The sequence below is a fragment of the Pecten maximus genome, chromosome 11, assembly GCF_902652985.1.
Source record: "Pecten maximus chromosome 11, xPecMax1.1, whole genome shotgun sequence".
NCBI lineage: Eukaryota > Metazoa > Mollusca > Bivalvia > Pectinida > Pectinidae > Pecten > Pecten maximus.
This window is the reverse complement of record NC_047025.1, coordinates 37,835,416-37,860,404: the sequence shown is the minus strand read 5'-3', so window position 1 is coordinate 37,860,404 and position 24,989 is coordinate 37,835,416. Positions and strand designations below refer to the sequence as shown.

The 24,989-nt window shown below is 43.9% G+C and overlaps 1 protein-coding gene across 1 annotated transcript; it reads right to left on the bottom strand.

The window, feature by feature from the left end:
* Positions 1 to 14,362: 14,362 nt before the first annotated feature.
* Positions 14,363 to 24,590, bottom strand: LOC117337928 (annulin-like; the record flags this gene model as incomplete). Its single annotated transcript, XM_033899076.1, is given in 6 exon segments — positions 14,363 to 15,598; positions 15,712 to 15,854; positions 16,517 to 16,677; positions 19,120 to 19,318; positions 23,187 to 23,278; positions 24,496 to 24,590. Coding segments are annotated over 6 exon segments (829 nt in total), but the record flags the coding sequence as incomplete, so codon positions are not given.
* Between the last annotated feature and the right edge of the window lie 399 nt (positions 24,591 to 24,989).

Sequence of the window (24,989 nt, the reverse complement as noted above, 5' to 3'; positions counted from 1 at the left end):
TTGAGATGGAGATGTGACGGGGGTGGGGAGGGGAGAGACGTGATGGTGATGGAGATGTGACGGGGTGGGGAGGGGAAGGAAGGGCAGAGAGGGAGATGGTGATTGATGGAGAGATGGAGGATATGTGACGGGGTGGGGAGGGGAGAGAGTGATGGTGATGGAGATGTGACGGGGTGGGGAGGGGAGAGACGGATGGTTTGATGTGACGGGGTGGGGAGGGGAGAGACGGGATGGTGATGTGACGGGGTGGGGCGGGGAGAGACGGGATGGTGAGGAGATTGTGACGGGGTGGGCAGGGGAGAAGAGACGGGATGGTGATGTGAAGGGGTGGGGAGGGAGCAGACGTGATGGTTGATGGAGATGTGACGGGGGTGGGGAGGGGAGAGACGGGATGGTGATGTGACGGGGTGGGGAGGGGAGAGACGGGATGGTGATGTGACGGGGTGGGGAGGGGAGAGACGGGATGGTGATGGAGATGTGACGGGGTGGGCAGGGGAGAGACGGGATGGTGATGGAGATGTGGACGGGGGTGGGGGGGGGGAGAGACAGGATGGTGATGGTGATGTGACGGGGTGGGGAGGTGAGAGACGGGAGGGTGATGGAGATGTGACGGGGTGGGGAGGGGAGAGACGGGATGGTGGATTGGTGACGGGGTGGGGAGGGAGAGACGGGATGGTGATGGAGATGGAGATTGTGACGGGGTGGGGAGGGGAGAAGACGGGATGGTGATGGAGATGTGACGGGGTGGGGAGGGGAGAGACGTGATGGTGATGGAGATGGAGACGGGGGGGTGGGGAGGGGAGAGACGGGATGGTGATGTGACGGGGTGGGGAGGGGAGAGACGGGATGGTGATGGAGATGGAGATGTGACGGGGTGGGGAGGGGAGAGACGGGATGGTGATGGAGAGGGAGATGTGACGGCGGGTGGGGAGGGGAGAGACGGTGATGGTGATGGAGATTGTGACGGGGTGGGGAGGGGAGAGACGGGAATGTTTGATGTGACGGGGTGGGGAGGGGAGAGAGGGGATGGTGATGGAGATGTGACGGGGTGGGGATGGGAGAGACGTGATGGTGATGGAGATGTGACGGCGGTGGGGAGGGGAGAGACGGGATGGTGATGGAGATGTGGACGGGGGGTGGGGAGGGGAGAGACAGGATGGTGATGGAGATGTGACGGTGGTGGGGAGGGAGAGGAGACAGATCGTGATGGAGATGTGAACGGGGTGGCAGTGCTGGGGAGGGGAGAGACGGGATGGTGATGGAGATGTGACGGGGGTGGGGAGGGGAGAGACAGGATGGTGATTGTGTGTGTGATGGGTGGGGGGGGAGGGAGAGACGGTGAGGGTGATGGAGATGTGACGGGGTGGGGAGCGGAGAGACGGGTATGGTGATGGAGATGTGACGGTGTGGTGGGGAGGGGAGAGACGGGATGGATGATGGAGATGTGACGGGGGGTGGGGGGGAGGGGAGAGACGGGATGGTGATGGAGATGGAGATGTGACGGTGGTGGGGAGGGAGAGACGGGATGGTGATGAGATGGAGATGTGACGGGGTGGGGAGGGGAGAGACGTGATGGTGATTGGAGATGTGGACGGGGTGGGGGGGGAGGGGAGAGACGGGATGGTGATGGAGATGGAGATGTGACGGGTGGGGAGGGAGAGGGAGGAGACGTTGATGGTGATGAGATGTGACGGGGGTGGGGAGGGGGAGAGACGGGATGGTGATGTGACGGGTGGGGGAGGGGAGAGAGGGATGGTGATGGACGGGGTGGGAGGGGGAGAGACGGGATGGTGATGGAGATGTGACGGGGTGGGCAGGGAGGAGGACGGGATGGTGAGTGTGACGGGGTGGGGAGGGGAGAGCGACGTGATGGTGATGGAGATGTGACGGGTGGGGAGGGGAGAGACGGGATGGTGATGTGACGGGGTGGGGAGGGGAGAGACGGGATGGGATGGAGAGGTGACGGGCGGTGGGCAGGGGAGAGACGCGAGTTATGGTGATGAGATGTGACGGGTGGGGAGGGGCGAGACGGTGCGGTGGTGTGGAGATAGATGTGACGGCGGTGGGGAAGGGGAGAAGAAGGTAGGTCTTGATGGAGTGTGACGGGGGTGGGAAGGGGAGAGACGGGAATGGTGATGGTGGAGAGGGGGAGGGTTGGGGAGGGGAGAGACAAGGATCTGTGTATGGTGAGTGACGGTGGTGGGGAGGGGAGAGGACGGGATGGTGATGGAGATGCTGTGACGGTGTGGGGGGTGGAGGGGAGAGAGGGGAAGGTGTGATAGCGATGTGAGGATGGGAGGGGAGAGGACGGGAGGAGGGAGAGAGAGACGGGATGGTGATAGAGATGTGACGGGGTGGGAAGGGGGGAGATGGGGTGGTGATAGAGATGTGACAGGGTGGGGAGGATGAGACGGAAATGGGTGATGGTGCTAGAGTTTGAGGGGTGGGGAGGGGAGAGACGGGATGGGTGATAGGAGATGTGACAGGGGTGGGGAGGGGAGGAGAGGGGATCGGTGATGGAGATGTGAGGGATGGGGAGGGGAAGACGGGATGGTGATAGAGAGTGAGGTTGGTGGGTGATGGGGGAGAGACGTGATGGCTGCTGGAGATGTGACGGGTGGGGAGGGGAGAGACGGGGTGGTGATGTGACGGGGTGGGAGGGGCGAAGATGGGGATGTGTTGAGTGGGAGTAGTGTGACGGGGTGGGGACTGGGTGGGGCCAAAGCCCGGAGAAGAGCAGACCATGAGGTGACGTGTGGGGATGGAGAAGAACCCCTGTGGACGGGGTGGGGAGGGACCGCGACGGTATGGTGATGGAGATGTGACGGGGTTTGGGGAGGAGGGGAGAGACAGGATGGTGATGGAGATTGTGACGGGTAGGGGGGAGGAGAAGAGGAGAGAGAAAGGATCGGTCCGTGATGGAGACGAATGTGACGGGGTAGGGATGGGGGAGGGACGGTGATGGTTGATGGAGAGTATGTGGACGGGGGTGGGGAGGGGAGAGACAAGTGATGGTGAGGTGACATGTGATGTGAGGGTTTACGGTGGGAGGGGAGAGGACGGGAGGGTGATGAGTGGCAGATGGGGACGGAGGGTGGCGGTGGGGAAGCGGGAGAGACGGGATGGTGATGGAGATGGTGCGCGGGGTGGTGGGGAGGGGAGAGACGGGAGGTGATGGACAGATGTGACGGGTGTGGGGAGGGGAAGACGGGATGGTGGAGGAGAGGAGATGTGACGGGGTGGGGAGGGGAGAGACGGGATGGTGATTTAGATGGGAGATGTGAAGGTTATTTCGTGGGGTGAAGAGGGAGAGAGCGTTTGATGGTGATGGATTGATGTGACAGGGTGGGGAGGGGGAGGAGACGGCCGATGGTGATGGAGATGGAGATGTTGTGACGGGATGGGGTGAGGGAGAGACGTGAGGTGATGGAGATGTGATCGGGCTGGGGAGGGGGAGAGAAGGGATGGTGGTATTGGGACGGGGTAGGGGAGGGAGAAGACGGGATGGTGATGTGCACGGGGTGGGGTAGGGGAGGAGAGACGGGATGTGATGGAGATGGTGACGGGGTGGGCAGGGGAGAGACGGGATGGTGATTGGACGGGGCGGTGGGGAGGGGCGGAGTGATGGTGATGGAGATGTGACGGGGTGGGGAGGGGAGAGACGGGATGGTGATGTGACGGGGTGGGAGGGGAGAGGACGGAGGTGATGAGATGTACGGGGGGGGAGGGGATGAGACGGGATGTGAGGGAGATGCTTAGTTCTTCAGGGGATAGGCGGGTGGGAAGGGGTCGAGAGGTGGTGGATGTGAGGTGAGATGGAAGGTGGTCGGGGGGAGGGGGAAGAGGACGGGAGGGTGAGGGAGATCGGACGGCTGGGGGGTGAGGGGAGAGACAGGCGATGGTGTTGTTGGAGATGTGACGGGTTGGGGAGGGGAGAGACAGGATCGTGATGGGGAGTGATGGACGGGGTGGGGGGAGGGGAGGCCGGTGGATGTGATGGAGATTGTGACGGGGGGGGCAGGGGGAGAGACGGGATGGGATTTTTGACGGGGTGGAGGGGAGAGACGATGATGGTGAGGGAGATGTGAGGCATGGTGGGGAGGGGAGAGCACGGGATGGTGATGTGCGGGGTGGGGGAAAGGGGAGAGACGGGCTGGTTGAGGAGAGGGTGACGGGGTTGGTGGGGAGGGGAGAGACGGGGTGGTGATGGAATAGGCGGGTGGGAGGGGAGAGGCGGGGGTTGGTTGATGGAGAAGATGTGACGGGGGGTGGGGGAGGGAGAGACGGAGGGGGATGGACAGATTGTGAGGCGGTGGGGAGGGGAGAGACGGGATGGTGTTGGAGATGTGACGGGTTGGGGAGGGGATCGGGAGGACGGAGATCGTGATGGTGATGATGACGGGGTGGGGAGGGGAGAGACGGGATGGTGATGGAGATGTGACGGGGTGGGGAGGGGAGAGAGGGGAAGGTGATAGAGATGTGACGGGATGGGGAGGGGAGAGACGGGATGGTGATAGAGATGTGACGGGGTGGGAAGGGGGGAGATGGGGTGGTGATAGAGATGTGACAGGGTGGGGAGGAGAGACGGGATGGTGATGGTGATAGAGATTTGACGGGGTGGGGAGGGGAGAGACGGGATGGTGATAGAGATGTGACGGGGTGGGGAGGGGAGAGAGGGGATGGTGATGGAGATGTGACGGGATGGGGAGGGGAGAGACGGGATGGTGATAGAGATGTGACGGGGTGGTGATGGAGATGTGACGGGGTGGGAAGGGGGGAGATGGGGTGGTGATAGAGATGTGACAGGGTGGGGAGGAGAGACGGGAGGATGACATATAGGACAGCGGATGGCTGGGGAGGGGAGAGACTGTTGATAGAGACTTTAAGACACGGATGAGCACAAGCGTGAGAGGAATTGTGAAGCAGACCAATTTGAAGTGTACGGGAGCTTTATGTATCGGTTGGTATTGATCAAAGAACATTCTTCTGTGTCAAACAGATGGAAATAGAGGAGATAAACGACGAGCTACTAAGAGGGGTTAAATGTTTGATGACACGCCAGATAGTCTCTTATACGTGTAACTGAGGGCATGTGTATACTGTACAAGTTGATGTCCGTGTAACTGAGGGCACGTGTATACTGTACAAGTTGATGTCCGAGGAACTGAGGGCACGTGTATACTGTACAAGTTGATGTCCGTGTAACTGAGGGCACGTGTATACTGTACAAGTTGATGTCCGTGTAACTGAGGGCACGTGTATACTGTACAAGTTGATGTCCGAGGAACTGAGGGCACGTGTATACTGTACAAGTTGATGTCCGAGGATATTTAAGGGGTTCTAAACATGTGTCCAACTCCCTCCGTAACACGAGCTCTTCCATCCTCCCATGCCGCCCTGTCACACTGGACCTAGCTAGGCAAAACACGTCGGTTCAAAGCAGACATTTCTCTGATCGAAAGTCATACACAATATTTCACAATATCAAATTCATTTGAACTGAAATAACTAGTTTTATATAGAAATATTTGTAACTCCAGATTGTCAGTTTACAGATCGGTATGTAAGTGTCTGGTATTGTCGTCTATCCCCCAGACGAACGTCTCCGCTTACCAACCTTCTATTTCCAGTAAATACATGTACAGACGGATTCATGATTACTTTATATAACGGAGTGAAAACAAATTATTACATGTAATAAAGAAACAGAAACACTATTATTGCGTTAAACTAAAACGGCGTTAATTTCAGTCGATAACTTTTGGTGGTCGGGTTTATTTCCAACGCAAAATGTCGGTATTCGCTTCACTGGCACCGCTAAACTATTGTTTCCTACGGTAAATGTCAGTATTCTCGTTCATTTGCACTTATAACATATGATGTTCGTGTTAATTTCCTACGCTCATTGTCAGTATACACTTCCATAAGCGCCGTTTGTTGTCGAGGTCATATACGTTACTCACCCTAAACGTCAGTATTCGCGTTCATTTCTGCTGTTAACTGTTGGTTGTCGTTTTTATTTCCAAACCTGAATGTCAGTATTCGCGTTCAATTACGCCGCTGATTGTTTGTGTCAGGATCATACACGGAGAATGTTCCAGTTCAATAACTATTAGGGCCGTACACGGAGAATGTTCCAGTTCAATAAGTATTAGGGCCGTACAAGGAGAATGTTCCAGTTCACTAAGTATTAGGGCCGTACACGGAGAATGTTCCAGTTCAATAAGTATTAGGGCAGTACATGGAGAATGTTCCAGTTCAATAAGTATTAGGGCCGTACGTGGAGAATGTTCCAGTTCACTAAGTATTAGGGCCGTACATGGAGAATGTTCCAGTTCAATAAGTATTAGGGCAGTACATGGAGAATGTTCCAGTTCACTAAGTATTAGGGCCGTACATGGAGAATGTTCCAGTTCACTAAGTATTAGGGCCGTACATGGAGAATGTTCCAGTTCACTAAGTATTAGGGCCGTACATGGAGAATGTTCCAGTTCACTAAGTATTAGGGCCGTACATGGAGAATGTTCCAGTTCAATAAGTATTAGGGCCGTACGTGGAGAATGTTCCAGTTCACTAAGTATTAGGGCCGTACGTGGAGAATGTTCCAGTTCACTAAGTATTAGGGCCGTACGTGGAGAATGTTCCAGTTCAATAAGTATTAGAGCCGTACATGGAGAATGTTCCAGTTCACTAAGTATTAGGGCCGTACCTGGAGAATGTTCCAGTTCACTAAGTATTAGGGCCGTACATGGAGAATGTTCCAGTTCACTAAGTATTAGGGCCGTACGTGGAGAATGTTCCAGTTCACTAAGTATTAGGGCCGTACATGGAGAATGTTCCAGTTCACTAAGTATTAGGGCCGTACATGGAGAATGTTCCAGTTCACTAAGTATTAGGGCCGTACATGGAGAATGTTCCAGTTCACTAAGTATTAGGGCCGTACGTGGAGAATGTTCCAGTTCACTAAGTATTAGGGCCGTACGTGGAGAATGTTCCAGTTCAATAAGTATTAGAGCCGTACATGGAGAATGTTCCAGTTCACTAAGTATTAGGGCCGTACCTGGAGAATGTTCCAGTTCACTAAGTATTAGGGCCGTACATGGAGAATGTTCCAGTTCACTAAGTATTAGGGCCGTACATGGAGAATGTTCCAGTTCACTAAGTATTAGGGCCGTACATGGAGAATGTTCCAGTTCACTAAGTATTAGGGCCGTACATGGAGAATGTTCCAGTTCACTAAGTATTAGGGCCGTACATGGAGAATGTTCCAGTTCAATAAGTATTAGGGCCGTACATGGAGAATGTTCCAGTTCACTAAGTATTAGGGCCGTACGTGGAGAATGTTCCAGTTCAATAAGTATTAGGGCCGTACGTGGAGAATGTTCCAGTTCACTAAGTATTAGGGCCGTACATGGAGAATGTTCCAGTTCAATAAGTATTAGAGCCGTACATGGAGAATGTTCCAGTTCACTAAGTATTAGGGCCGTACATGGAGAATGTTCCAGTTCACTAAGTATTAGGGCAGTACATGGAGAATGTTCCAGTTCACTAAGTATTAGGGCCGTACCTGGAGAATGTTCCAGTTCAATAAGTATTAGAGCCGTACATGGAGAATGTTCCAGTTCACTAAGTATAAGGGCCGTACATGGAGAATGTTCCAGTTCAATAAGTATTAGGGCCGTACATGGAGAATGTTCCAGTTCACTAAGTATTAGAGCCGTACATGGAGAATGTTCCAGTTCACTAAGTATTAGAGCCGTACATGGAGAATGTTCCAGTTCACTAAGTATAAGGGCAGTACATGGAGAATGTTCCAGTTCACTAAGTATTAGAGCTGTACATGGAGAATGTTCCAGTTCACTAAGTATTAGGGCCGTACATGGAGAATGTTCCAGTTCACTAAGTATTAGGGCCGTACATGGAGAATGTTCCAGTTCAATAAGTATTAGGGCCGTACATGGAGAATGTTCCAGTTCACTAAGTATTAGGGCCGTACGTGGAGAATGTTCCAGTTCAATAAGTATTAGGGCCGTACGTGGAGAATGTTCCAGTTCACTAAGTATTAGGGCCGTACATGGAGAATGTTCCAGTTCACTAAGTATTAGGGCCGTACATGGAGAATGTTCCAGTTCAATAAGTATTAGGGCCGTACATGGAGAATGTTCCAGTTCACTAAGTATTAGGGCCGTACATGGAGAATGTTCCAGTTCACTAAGTATTAGGGCCGTACGTGGAGAATGTTCCAGTTCAATAAGTATTAGGGCCGTACATGGAGAATGTTCCAGTTCAATAAGTATTAGGGCCGTACATGGAGAATGTTCCAGTTCACTAAGTATTAGGGCAGTACATGGAGAATGTTCCAGTTCACTAAGTATTAGGGCCGTACGTGGAGAATGTTCCAGTTCACTAAGTATTAGGGCCGTACGTGGAGAATGTTCCAGTTCACTAAGTATTAGGGCCGTACGTGGAGAATGTTCCAGTTCAATAAGTATTAGGGCCGTACATGGAGAATGTTCCAGTTCAATAAGTATTAGGGCCGTACATGGAGAATGTTCCAGTTCACTAAGTATTAGGGCCGTACATGGAGAATGTTCCAGTTCACTAAGTATTAGGGCCGTACGTGGAGAATGTTCCAGTTCACTAAGTATTAGGGCCGTACATGGAGAATGTTCCAGTTCACTAAGTATTAGGGCCGTACATGGAGAATGTTCCAGTTCACTAAGTATTAGGGCCGTACGTGGAGAATGTTCCAGTTCACTAAGTATTAGGGCCGTACGTGGAGAATGTTCCAGTTCAATAAGTATTAGGGCCGTACGTGGAGAATGTTCCAGTTCAATAAGTATTAGGGCCGTACGTGAAGAATGTTCCAGTTCAATAAGTATTAGGGCCGTACCTGGAGAATGTTCCAGTTCAATAAGTATTAGGGCCGTACATGGATAATGTTCCAGTTCAATAAGTATTAGGGCCGTACATGGAGAATGTTCCAGTTCAATAAGTATTAGGGCCGTACGTGGAGAATGTTCCAGTTCAATAAGTATTAGGGCCGTACATGGATAATGTTCCAGTTCAATAAGTATTAGGGCCGTACGTGAAGAATGTTCCAGTTCAATAAGTATTAGGGCCGTACCTGGAGAATGCTCCAGTTCAATAAGTATTAGAGCCGTACATGGAGAATGTTCCAGTTCACTAAGTATTAGGGCCGTACATGGAGAATGTTCCAGTTCACTAAGTATTAGGGCCGTACATGGAGAATGTTCCAGTTCACTAAGTATTAGGGCCGTACGTGGAGAATGTTCCAGTTCGCTAAGTATTAGGGCCGTACATGGAGAATGTTCCAGTTCAATTAGTATTAGAGCTGTACATGGAGAATGTTCCAGTTCACTAAGTATAAGGGCCGTACATGGAGAATGTTCCAGTTCAATTAGTATTAGAAAGGTACACTAAGAATGTGCCGATTTGTTTTGCCCTTATTTTGAAATCATCTCGAAGGAGTGCTAGACACTCTAAACACGCCTCTCACCAGTAGGGAATGACCTGAACATTGGTACCATGGAATCAATACCTTTGTCTATACTGTATTTAGGTCCACTTTAGACGGGAACCATATTGGATTCCAACAGATGTACGGGGATATACTACTTCGCTTACAATGCTTTTCATGTGATTTGCCGATTTTTAACATTTAGATGGTCGTAGATCATACAAAGTAAAAAGACGTACATAGCCACACAGCCGGTGGTTACAGATAACCTCAGTTTTATCACTAATTTAGATTCCATTTATTCATGTCATCTTTTTTGTCTGTAAATAGTGTGTTATGTCGATTACAATTTCAAACGAATTCCTTCCTAGACCAGAATGGAAGTCTAAATTACCCGATATCATCCGTATAACTCGTATAAACGAACACAAGTGTGTTTTCAGGTTGTTTGATGGCAAACTGACCCCGTGTGGTAGGGCGGCCATTTGTAATCTGTGACCCGTATGTTGACGTGGGTTGTTCGTTATTGGTCATGACAGCTGTACGTTTTATCTCCTTTAGTCCGATCGGAGGTAATTTACTGGCCCAAACACAAAGGCAATCTATTCAGAGAAAACAACAGCCAGACAATTGTAAGGAGGAGATATATATATATATAATATATATGACTAACTAAATTAACATTGAAGCAATCTATTCAGAGAAAACAACAGCCAGACAATTGTAAGGAGGAGATACATATATATTATATATATGACTAACTAAATTAACATTGAAGCAGTAACTTTTATATTTTATCGGACATTTATTTACATTCGCGTTGCCTTAGAATCCATTACAATGCATGGAGGATTCAATATGTGATATGAGACCATAACACCAAATGATCATGTAACCACTATTGTGACGTCATAAATCTCTTGGTGACGAAACTGACCTTGACAAATGGCTGTTATATGCAAATATAAGCAATTATGCATTAGTACTATGGCCTTATTACACTAAAGGACTTCTAAATATATTTTGTATGTTATGGATATATAACACAAACAAACACGAGTGTTCTCTAAATAATTATGATGAGAGTTCACTCTGCGTCACGTTTAATGATGAGAGTACACTCTGTTTCACGTTTAATGATGAGAGTACACTCTGTTTCACGGTTTATGATGAGAGTACACTCTGTTTCACGATTTATGATGACAGCACACTGTGTTTTCACGGTTTATGACGAGAGTACACTCTGTTTCACGATTTATGATGACAGCACACTGTGTTTCACGGTTTATGACGAGAGTCACTCTGTTTCACGGTTAATGATGAGAGTACACTCTGTTTCACGGTTAATGATGAGAGTACACTCTGTTTCACGGTTTATGATGAGAGTACACTCTGTTTCACGGTTTATGATGAGAGTACACCCTGTTTCACGGTTAATGACGAGAGTACACTCTGTTTCACGTTTAATGATGAGAGTACACCCTGTTTCACGTTTTATAATGAGAGTACACTCTGTTTCACGGTTTATAATGAGAGTACACTCTGTTTCACGGTTTATGATGAGAGTACACTCTGTTTCATGGTTTATGGTGAGAGTACACTCTGTTTCACGGTTAATGATGAGAGTACACTCTGTTTCACGGTGTCTGATGAGAGTACAATCCGTTTTTTATGTGTTATAACTCCATAACATAAAATGATATAGTATATTCAAGTAAATCCTTATAATTGAATCTATATCATGCAAAAAATATCTTTATTGGTGGTCCATCCGCCAATAAAAAGCAACGTTATAAACGACGACGTCATTTTTTTATGTTATGACTGATAACGTAAATGTCTAAACCAATGGAAATGCTTGTTACAAACAAATTCAAATCATATGCTACTGCTGACAAATTTGCATGAATCATTTTCGGACTTTGTAACAAGTTACCGGACTGTATAACATCATTTGTTATAACAAGCTACAGGACTGTATAATACCATTTGTTTTCTCGATACCTAGGTATAGATAAAGATGTGGTGGTGTTGGTGTCTCGATACCTAGGTATAGATAAAGATGTGGTCTTGTTGGTGTCTCGATACCTAGGTATGGATAATTATATAGGACGTGGTGGTGTTGGTGTCTCGATACCTAGGTATAGATAAAGACGTGGTGGTGTTGGTGTCTCGATACCTAGGTATAGATAAAGATGTGGTCGTGTTGGTGTCTCGATGCCTAGGTATAGATAAAGACGTGGCCGTGTTGGTGTCTCAATAACTAGGTATAGATAAAGATGTGGTCGTGTTGGTGTCTCGATACCTAGGTATAGATAAAGATGTGGACGTTTTGGTGTCTAGATACCTAGGTATAGATAAAGATGTGGTCGTGTTGGTGTCTCGATACCTAGTTATAGTTAATTATATAAAGATGTGGGCCGTGTTGGTGCCTCGATACCTAGGTATAGATAAAGATGTGGTCGTGTTGGTGTCTCGATACCTAGGTATAGATAAAGACGTGGTGGTGTTGGTATCTCGATACCAAGGTATAGATAAAGACGTGGTGGTGTTGGTGTCTCGATACCTAGGTATAGATAAAGATGTGGTCGTGTTGGTGTCTCGATACCTAGGTATAGATAAAGATGTGGTCGTGTTGGTGTATCGATACCTAGGTATAGATAAAGATGTGGTGGTGTTTGTGTCTCAATACCTAGGTATAGATAAAGACGTGGTGGTGTTGGTGTCTCGATACCTAGGTATAGATAAAGATGTGGTCGTGTTTGTGTCTCGATACCTAGGTATAGATAAAGATGTGGTCGTGTTGGTGTCTCAATACCTAGGTATAGATAAAGACGTGGTCGTGTTGGTGTCTCGATACCTAGGTATAGATAAAGATGTGGTGGTGTTGGTGTCTCGATACCTAGGTATAGATAAAGACGTGGTGGTGTTGGTGTCTCGATACCTAGGTATAGATAAAGATGTGGTCGTGTTGGTGTCTCGATACCTAGGTATAGATAAAGGTGTGGTCGTGTTGGTGTCTTTATACCTAGGTATAGATAAAGATGTGGTGGTGTTGGTGTCTAGATACCTAGGTATAGATAAAGACGTGGTCGTGTTGGTGTCTCGATACCTAGGTATAGATAAAGATGTGGTGGTGTTGGTGTCTCGATACCAAGGTATAGATAAAGACGTGGTTGTGTTGGTGTCTCGATACCTAGGTATAGATAAAGACGTGGTTGTGTTGGTGTCTCGATACCTAGGTATAGATAAAGATGTGGTTGTGTTGGTGTCTCGATACCTAGGTATAGATAAATACGTGGATCGTGTTGGTGTCTCGATACCTAGGTATAGATAAAGACGTGGTCGTGTTGGTGTCTCGATACCTAGGTATAGATAAAGATGTGGTGGTGTTGGTGTCTCGATACCTAGGTATAGATAAAGATGTGGTGGTGTTAGTGTCTCGATACCTAGGTATAGATAAAAACTTGGTCGTGTTGGTGTCTCGATACCTAGGTATAGATAAAGATGTGGGTCGTGTTGGTGTCTCGATACCTAGGAATAGATAAAGATGTGGTGGTGTTGGTGTCTCGATACCTAGGTATAGATAAAGATGTGGTGGTGTTGGTGTCTCGATACCTAGGTATAGATAAAGATGTGGTGGTGTTAGTGTCTCGATACCTAGGTATAGATAAAGATGTGGTCGTGTTGGTGTCTCGATACCTAGGTATAGATAAAGATGTGGTCGTGTTGGTGTCTCTATACCTAGGTATAGATAAAGATGTGGTCGTGTTGGTGTCTCGATACCTAGGTATAGATAAAGATGTGGGTCGTGTTGGTGTCTCGATACCTAGGAATAGATAAAGATGTGGTGGTGTTGGTGTCTCGATACCTAGGTATAGATAAAGATGTGGTGGTGTTGGTGTCTCGATACCTAGGAATAGATAAAGATGTGGTGGTGTTGGTGTCTCGATACCTAGGTATAGATAAAGATGTGGACCGTGTTGGTGTCTCGATACCTAGGTATAGATAAAGATGTGGGTCGTGTTGGTGTCTCGATACCTAGGTATAGATAAAGATGTGGTGGTGTTGGTGTCTCGATACCTAGGTATAGATAAAGATGTGGACCGTGTTGGTGTCTCGATACCTAGGTATAGATAAAGATGTGGTCATGTTAGTGTCTCGATACCTAGGTATAGATAAAGATGTGGGTCGTGTTGGTGTCTCGATACCTAGGAATAGATAAAGATGTGGTGGTGTTGGTGTCTCGATACCTAGGTATAGATAAAGATGTGGACCGTGTTGGTGTCTCGATACCTAGGTATAGATAAAGATGTGGTCGTGTTTGTGTCTCGATACCAAGGTATAGATAAAGACGTGGTGTTGTTGGTGTCTCGATACCTAGGTATAGATAAAGATGTGGCCGTGTTGGTGTCTCGATACCTAGGTATAGATAAAGATGTGGTCGTGTTGGTGTCTCGATACCTAGGTATAGATAAAGACGTGGTCGTGTTGGTGTCTCGATACCTAGGTATAGATAAAGATGTGGTGGTGTTGGTGTCTCGATACCTAGGTATAGATAAAGACGTGGTCGTGTTGGTGTCTCGATACCTAGGTATAGATAAAGATGTGGTCGTGTTGGTGTCTCAATACCTAGGTATAGATAAAGATGTGGTGGTGTTGGTGTCTCGATACCTAGGTATAGATAAAGACGTGGTCGTGTTGGTGTCTCGATACCTAGGTATAGATAAAGATGTGGTGGTGTTGGTGTCTGGATGCCTTGGCAAGATACCACTTAAAAGCAGGTTATTTTTCCGGTTTTGTAAAAAAGAATGAATACGAGTGTGGTGATGATTATGAAATATTAGATAATGATATTAAATAAAAAAAACACAACTAGTCTTTTGATTAGAAATGAGTAAGATTTTATTTCAAAAATTGATATAACACGGTATCACAGCCTGTTGTATTGCGTACTGTTGTATACCTGTGACAGTCTTTTAGACCACCTACTCCTAAACTAAGACAACAACTGAGTATTACAAATTACATAAGTGAGTATATTAGTCGGCTTTCCCTGTATAATATCAAATCAGCATATGGATTTTAAATCAAACTGGTTGATTTGGACATATTTGTTTAAAAATACAACAACAATATAAAGACAGGATATTAATGTAAAACATATATGGCACTAAATATCACATTTACATGTGAGGTATTAGAAACGAAATCACATGTAGCAATGAGTTAAGTCAGCGAGAATGTGACTCAAACAGTCAAGTTTACCATAGATATGTGACGTGCATTCATGCCAACTTCTTGGATTTTCTTGTAGGCATTTTTAATGTCTTATAAAAGTAACTTAAAACAACGTATTTTTAAACTGATCTTTTCCGCTGGACTCATTGAATTGTCAAAATTATTAGCAATGAAAAATTGTTGATTATGAATTCATGTCAAAAGTAAAAAAAAAACACGTAAGTCTCACTTCAAAATTGCTGACATTGGTAACATACTGACGTTAGGGGGAAAATGAAATAGAAACTTGATTAGATTAAAACAGTATCACACGAGTTGTTTCCCCTGCCTTAACGTACACGGACAGAATGAAGTAACGCTATAAGAGTTATCTATCTTGTCCCATTCAATACATTGTTGGACGGAGTACATAAAGGAAAAATCATATCAGATACATAATTATGTAAAAAATAATTAAGTACAAAGAAAAAAAGATGGACAACCATTTCACTAAAAGTCTATCACAGTGAGTAAATGTACATATACAGTTAGAGCTGTCTAATAACTCCTCTCTACCGCTCACTGGTATTATCAGAAATCACCATGGTAACATGTTCACTTTGAGAAGCAACCTTTCCTTCCTGCTCTAAGTCTATCACAAAGACGTCTGGGTAAATATAAAACAGTATCACAGTATCTTAATAGGAATTCATGTGGGCTGATATCGCCATATTTTGAGGGACCATGACATCATCTTATTACGGCTTGACCTGGATCTCTACAGAACCACTGATGTTCTCTAATTCCCTGGAGTTGAAGACAATGTTGACAGTGCGTTCTCCAGCCTTTGAGGGAGTTACACTAAAGGACGTCTTAAATTTTCCAGACGCTTCCACACTGCAACATAAGACAGAAGAGGTCAAAGTAAAACTGATTACAAATTAATTCCCCTACTAAGGAGGGATACCCACAGTAATACATGAGGAGGAGGAAGAGGATGGAATGTTTACCTCTCAGATAGGGTGATAGTCCGTGGCTTCTGTATCTTGCCACCCTCTACATCCAGTGTGCAGCTAGTCAGGGCAATGGGTAGTGGATTCCTGAAGGTTGCCTCTATGGTGATCGCATCACCAACTCTACATGTCTCAGGTCCCTGGTACAAAACGAGAGGAAATGTTAGGTGGGAGTAACGGAGACCAATCATTATATTGTCATTCATGAAATGACAATAAAAGATCTATTATTTAGATTTCTAGGAAACAGTTTAGAAAAGAGGCTGCATGGTAATTGTTAGGAAAGTATTTGTAATTAGTAAATAAAACATCTGTCAATTTAATTGTCATATTGATCGAATATATCTCTCATAAGAGGAAATCACAAAATACAGAAAGTATCTAAAGAGGGGAGGTAACTCAGGATAAAGAGTCTCTAAAATAGAAAATCACTCTGGGCAGGCACCTCTCAAGATCGGAGATCATTTTGGAAAGCCAGGAGAGGGAGGTCACTCAGGACAGACAATCTCTTAAGAAGGGAGCTCCTTTAGGATGGACAATCTCTTAAGAAGGGAGCTCCTTTAGGATGGACAATCTCTTAAGAAGGGAGCTCCTTTAGGATGGACAATCTCTTAAGAAGGGAGCTCCTTTAGGATGGACAATCTCTTAAGAAGGGAGGTCACTCACGACAGATAATCTCTCACGAGAAGAGGTCTCTCAGGACAGACAGTCTTGCAAAAAAATCACAGAGGAATTAGATCAGCATAACATTTGTCAAATAATCACATTTTGAAGTGTTCCTTTTCACAGAGACAAACATTACCGTTACATCCAAATCCACTTTGTCCATACAGAAGCTATCCTCGTCTACAAATACATGATGGGTTTCCTTCACCTCACATGAACAACGCAACATGAAATTACATAACTGGAGCGTCTTTTTATTATACTCCTCAAATGGCACGGCCATCTTCAAGGATCTCTCTGTAACAGATCAAAGTTTAATATATCAGACTTTTTATTGCAACTCTGTATGACACATATCTTAATACAAACTGAAATAATTGATACCATGACCCAGATATATAGTAAACTTATATGACATCATGACCCAGATATATAGTAAACTTATATGACACCATGACCCAGATATATAGTGTACTGATATATGACACCATGTGACCCAGATATATAGTAAACTGATTATGACCCAGATATATAGTGAACTGATATATGACACCATGACCCAGATATATAGTGAACTGGTATATGACACCATGACCCAGATACATAGTGAACTAATATATGACACCATGACCCAGATACATAGTGAACTAATATATGACACCATGACCCAGATACATAGTGAACTAATATATGACACCATGACCCAGATACATAGTGAACTAATATATGACATCATAACCCAGACATATAAAGTACTGATATATGACACCAGGGCCCAGATATATAGTGAACTGATATATGACACCATGACCCAGATATATAGTGTACTGATATATGATACCATGACCCAGATATATAGTGAACTGATATATGATACCATGACCCAGATATATAGTGAACTAATATATGATACCATGACCCAGATACATAGTGAACTGATATATGATACCATGACCCAGATACATAGTGAACTGATATATGATACCATGACCCAGATATATAGTGTACTGATATATGATACCATGACCCAGATATATAGTGAACAAATATGTGACACCATGACCCAGATATATAGTGTACTGATATATGATACAATGACCAAGATATATAGTGAACTACTATATGATACCATGACCCAGATATATAGTGAACTGATATATGATACCATGACCCAGATATATAGTGAACTAATATATGACACCATGACCCAGATATATAGTGTACTGATATATGATACCATGACCCAGATACATAGTGAACTAATATATGACACCATGACCCAGATACATAGTGAACTAATATATGATACCATGACCCAGATATATAGTGAACTAATATATGATACCATAATCCAGATATATAGTGAACTAATATATGATACCATGACCCAGATATATAGTGAACTAATATAAGATACCATGATCCAGACATATAAAGTACTGATATATGACGCCATGATCCATATACATAGTGAACTAATATATGACACCATGACCCAGATACATAGTGAACTGATATATGACACCATGACCCAGATACATAGTGAACTAATATAAGATACCATGATCCAGATATATAGTGAACTAATATAAGATACAATGACCCAGATACATAGTGAACTAATATATGACACCATGACCCAGATATATAGTGAACTGATATATGACACCATGACCCAGATACATAGTGAACTGATATATGATACCATGACCCAGATATATAGTGAACTAATATATGATACCATGACCCAGATACATAGTGAATTGATATATGATACCATGACCCAGATATATAGTGAACTAATATATGACACCATGACCCAGATACATAGTGAACTAATATATGACACCATGACCCAGATACATAGTGAACTGATATATGACACCATGACCCAGATACATAGTGAACTGATATATGACACCATGACCCAGATACATAGTGAACTAATATATGATACCATGACCCAGATACATAGTGAACTGGTATATGATACCATGACCCAGATATATAGTGAACTAATATATGATACCATGACCCAGATACATAGTGAACTGATATATGATACCATGACCCAGATATATAGTGTACTGATATATGATACCATGACCCAGATATATAGTGAACAAATATGTGACACCATGACCCAGATATATAGTGTACTGATATATGATACCATGACCCAGATATATAGTGAACTAATATATGATACCATGACCCAGATATATAGTGAACTGATATATGATACCATGACCCAGATATATAGTGAACTAATATATGACACCATGACCCAGATATATAGTGTACTGATATATGATACCATGACCCAGATACATAGTGAACTAATATATGACACCATGACCCAGATACATAGTGAACTAATATATGATACCATGACCCAGATATATAGTGAACTAATATATGATACCATAATCCAGATATATAGTGAACTAATATATGATACCATGACCCAGATATATAGTGAACTAATATATGACACCATGACCCAGATATATAGTGTACTGATATATGACACCATGACCCAGATATATAGTGAACTGATATATGACACCATGACCCAGATATAGAGTGAACTAATATAAGATACCATGATCCAGACATATAGTTAACTGATGTATCATTTTAAAATTAAAGCCAGAATTGGTACTGATATTAGATAGGTGTACAAACTGATATTTTTCTCAATAACTAGGTTGATATATAGAAAAAGTGACATCTTACTTTCTCCTCCTGGGATGACAAAAGTTTCAGATTCATATCTCACGGTGTCTTCTGGGTGTCCATCAGAGGTCATATTATCTAGTACAATATCTGCTGCCACAGTTCGTGTATCCCCTGATTTATTTTCCATGGTAACTTCCGCCTCATATGGCTGTCCAAACACAATGTCATCCTGCTGCTTCAACTCAAACGTCACGTCCTTAACAAACCAAACAGGTGATAGTTAGTTGTATCAATGGTATGACCTCAACTCCTTTGGTTGAAGATCTTTTCTATCCTAGAGGATAATCAAGATCATGGTTATGTATGGTTAAGGTTGACATATGGGTAGCTATATATATCTATATTCTAAGATTTGATCTAGTAGTGTAAAACACTTACAAGTGATGCATTATCCACTTTCAAATGATCAAGGTCATATAAATGCAACTTCAATGACAAATAAATGCATCAAGGTCACCAAGAATTGTTAGTAAGGATTCACTAATATCCTCCACTCAAGGTCACCAAGAATTGGTAGTCAAGGCTAACTAATATCCTCCACTATCAAGGTCACCAAGATTTGGTAATCAAGGCTACCTAATATCCTCCACTCTCAAGGTCACCAAGAATTGGTAATCAAGGCCAACGTATATCCTCCACTATCAAGGTCACCAAGAATTGGTAGTCAAGGCTAACTAATATCCTCCACTCTCAAGGTCACCAAGAATTGGTAATCAAGGCCAACGTATATCTTCCACTATCAAGGTCACCAAGAATTGGTAATCAAGGCCAACTTATATCCTCCACTCTCAAGGTCACCAAGAATTGGTAATCAAGGCTAACTAAGATCCTCCACTCTCAAGGTCACCAAGAATTGGTAATCAAGGCTACCTTATATCCTCCACTCTCAAGGTCACCAAGAATTGGTAATCAAGGCTAACTAATATCATCCACTCTCAAGGTCACCAAGAATTGGTAGTCAAGGCTACCTAATATCCTCCACTCTCAAGGTCACCAAGAATTGGTAATCAAGGCTAACTAATATCCTCCACTCTCAAGGTCACCAAGAATTGGTAGTCAAGGCTACCTAATATCCTCCACTCTCAAGGTCACCAAGAATTGGTAATCAAGGCTAACTAATATCCTCCACTCTCAAGGTCACCAAGAATTGGTAGTCAAGGCTACCTTATATCCTCCACTCTCAAGGTCACCAAGAATTGGTAATCAAGGCTAACTAATATCCTCCACTCTCAAGGTCACCAAGAATTGGTAATCAAGGCTAACTAATATCCTCCACTCTCAAGGTCACCAAGAATTGGTAATCAAGGCTACCTAATATCCTCCACTCTCAAGGTCACCATGAATTGGTAATCAAGGCTACCTAATATCCTCCACTCTCAATGTCACCAAGAATTGTTAGTCAGGATTCACTAATATCCTCCACTCTCAAGGTCACCAAGAATTGGAAGTCAAGGCTACCTAATATCCTCCACTCTCAAGGTCACCAAGAATTGGTAATCAAGGCTAAGTAATATACTCCACTCTCAAGGTCACCAAGAATTGGTAATCAAGGCTACCTAATATCCTCCACTCTCAAGGTCACCAAGAATTGGTAATCAAGGCTAACTAATATCCTCCACTCTCAAGGTCACCAAGAATTGGTAATCAAGGCTACCTAATATCCTCCACTGTCAAGGTCACCAAGAATTGGTTATCAAGGCTAACTAATATACTCCACTCTCAAGGTCACCAAGAATTGGTAATCAAGGCTACCTAATATCCTCCACTCTCAAGGTCACCAAGAATTGGTAATCAAGGCTAACTAATATCCTCCACTCTCAAGGTCACCAAGAATTGGTAATCAAGGCTACCTAATATCCTCCATTCAAGGTCACCAAGAATTGGTAATCAAGGCTAACTAATATCCCCCACTGTCAAGGTCACCAAGAATTGGTAATCAAGGATAACTAATATCCTCCACTCTCAAGGTCACCAAGAATTGGTAATCAAGGCTACCTAATATCCTCCACTCTCAAGGTCACCAAGAATTGGTAATCAAGGCTAACTAATATCCTCCACTGTCAAGGTCACCAAGAATTGGTAATCAAGGCTAACTAATATCCTCCCCTCAAGGTCACCAAGAATTGGTAATCAAGGCCAACTTATATCCTCCACTCTGAAGGTAAACAACTCAAAACCTCTGACAACAGTGATATATGGACTTTCAGAAAGTATTTGATAGATCGCCACACAAAATAGACTTTTAACTAAAATGTTGTAATATGGAATCAGTAACAATTTTACTAATTTGATGGCAACCTTCATCATCTTTAAACAGGAAACAAAGAGTTATATGCCATAAGATCAACATTGTGATACAGGGAAAGTATCACCAGAGTTCCTTACAGTTCCCCACAGTTCCCCAGAGTTCCCCATGGTTCCCCAGAGTTCCTCACAGTTCCCTATAGTTCCCCAGAGTTCCCCAGAGTCACCAGAGTTCCATGAGTTCCTCACAGTTCCTGATAGTTCCCCAGAGTTCCCAGAGTTCCTCATAGTTCCCCATAGTTCCCAGAGTTCCACAGAGTTCCTCACAGTTCCCTAGAGTCCACAGAGTTCCTCACAGTTCCCCAGAGTTCCTCACAGTTCCCCAGAGTTCCCCAGAGTTCCCAGAGTTCCTCACAGTTCCCCAGAGTTCCCCAGAGTTCCCAGAGTTCCTCACAGTTCCCCATAGTTCCCCAGAGTCCCCAGAGTTCCTCACAGTTCCCTAGAGTCCACAGAGTTCCTCACAGTTCCCCAGAGTTCCTCACAGTTCCCGATAGTTCCCCAGAGTTCCCAGAGTTCCTCACAGTTCCCCAGAGTTCCCCAGAGTTCCCAGAGTTCCTCACAGTTCCCTAGAGTCCACAGGGTTCCTCACAGTTCCCCAGAGTTCCTCACAGTTCCCGATAGTTCCCCAGAGTTCCCAGAGTTCCTCACAGTTCCCCAGAGTTCCCCAGAGTTCCCAGAGTTCCTCACAGTTCCCCATAGTTCCCCATAGTTCCCCAGAGTTCCTTACAGTTCCCCATACATGTAGTTCCCCAGAGTTCCTCACAGTTCCCGATAGTTCCCCAGAGTTCCCCATGGTTCCCCAGAGTTCCCCAGAGTTCCCCAGAGTTCCCAGAGTTCCTCACAGTTCCCCATAGTTCCCCAGAGTTCCTTACAGTTCCCCATACATGTAGTTCCCCAGAGTTCCTCACAGTTCCCCAGATGGTTTGGATCTGACCTTCATTGGAGTCAGAGGAGACATGATAGAGGTCAGGTCATACTCAGATAGGCTATAAAGGTTTGGATCTGACCTTCAGTGGAGTCAGAGAAGATGTGAGAGAGATACATCGTATCTGAAATAATTAACCATATCTGCACTAATGCAGCAGTCGATTTTCTTTACTTGTGGAGCATGTCCAAATCCAAGAAACAAGAGGCTATTTAAAAAAACTACATCTACAACTTAGTAATCTGGACCCAAAACATGTTTTGGCTGATTTGGTTTGGTTTGTATAACATCCTATCAACAGCCAGTGTCATTTAAAGAGATGTGAGGTTTTGGAGGTGGAGGAAAGCCAGAGTACCCGCAGAAAAAAACACCGGCCTACAGTCAGTACCAGGCAGGCAACTGCCACATGTGGGTTTTGCTCTTGCAACCCAGAGGTGGAGGACTAGTGATAAAGTGTTAGGACACCTTAACCGCTCGGCCACAAATAATATTGGCACAAACCGAGCAACTACACTATAGCCGTTGATTACAAGTTTCTAATCAAATTGATACAGAAAAAAAAAAAAATTCTGGAAAAAACTTATGCATAAGGATACCACTAGAGGCCAACATATGATAACTTAGAAATTATAAAGATATAATTTAATTTACAACCGAATGGTTTTCATTTAAATAAACTTTTAATGCTTAAGGTATTACAGTTTGGAAACAGGGAACTAACTCTTCTTCACTAGAGTACCAAGGAGCTTAAATGAAATTTCATGTGACAATAAGGAAAAGTAATAATAATAAAGGAAGACAAATCTTATTAATGATCAATTAAACTTAATCAAACCTGTGATTGATTGTCGGTGTGACCATAAACCATTCCCGCAACAGTGCTGTGTTTGTTAGCATTGTTTAGAGCAGCCTTCTCCTCACTCGAACCTGAAACCATCAACAAGTAACATAACATGACTGACCAGTGTATATATAACATGACTGACCAGTTTACATATAACATGACTGACCATTGGACATATAACATGACTGACCAGTGTATATATAACATGACTGACCAGTGTACATATAACATGACTGACCAGTGTACATATAACATGACTGACCAGTGTATATATAACATGACTGACCAGTGTACATATAACATGACTGACCAGTGTACATATAACATGACTGACCAGTGTATATATAACATGACTGACCAGTGTATATATAACATGACTGACCAGTTTACATATAACATGACTGACCAGTGTACATATAACATGACTGACCAGTGTACATATAACATGACTGACCAGTGTATATATAACATGACTGACCAGTGTACATATAACATGACTGACCAGTGTATATATAACATGACTGACCAGTGTACATATAACATGACTGACCAGTGTATATATAACATGACTGACCAGTGTATATATAACATGACTGACCAGTGTATATATAACATGACTGACCAGTGTATATATAACATGACTGACCAGTGAACATATAACATGACTGACCAGTGAACATATAACATGACTGACCAGTGTATATATAACATGACTGACCAGTGTATATATAACATGACTGACCAGTGAACATATAACATGACTGACCAGTGTATATATAACATGACTGACCAGTTTACATATAACATGACTGACCAGAGTATATATAACATGACTGACCAGTGTATATATAACATGACTGACCAGTGTATATATAACATGACTGACCAGTGTATATATAACATGACTGACCAGTGTACTTACAACATGACTGACCAGTGTACATATAACATGACTGACCAGTTTACATAAAACACGACTGACCAGTGTACATATAACATGACTGACCAGTGTACACATAACATGACTGACCAGTTTACATATAACATGACTGACCAGTGTATATATAACATGACTGACCAGTGAACATATAACATGACTGACCAGAGTATATATAACATGACTGACCAGTGTATATATAACATGACTGACCAGAGTATATATAACATGACTGACCAGTGTACATATAACATGACTGACCAGTGTACATATAACATGACTGACCAGTGTATATATAACATGACTGACCAGTGTACATATAACATGACTGACCAGTGTATATATAACATGACTGACCATTACCTTCTGCATGTTTGTACTCTGATGTGACATCCTCTCGTCTAAGATGTGAAGAACCTTTACATTTGGGTAGATGGGTACTTATATTGAAACCAATACTGAAATGAAAATATAAACAGATCAATCTGATATGATTCAATGAAATATCCCTGTGATAACACTACTACAAATATACACATCCCAGGATTACTATTGGTGGAGACATTTACATTGTATACCCTTTGTTGGCAAACAATAATTATCTACAAATATACACATCCCAGGATTACTATTGGTGGAGACATTTACATTGTATACCCTTTGTTGGCAAACAATAATTATCTACAAATATACACATCCCAGGATTACTATTGGTGGAGACATTTACATTGTATACCCTTTGTTGGCAAACAATAATTATCTACAAATATACATATCCCAGGATTACTATTGGTGGAGACATTTACATTGTATACCCTTTGTTGGCAAACAATAATTATCTACACATATAAATGCTA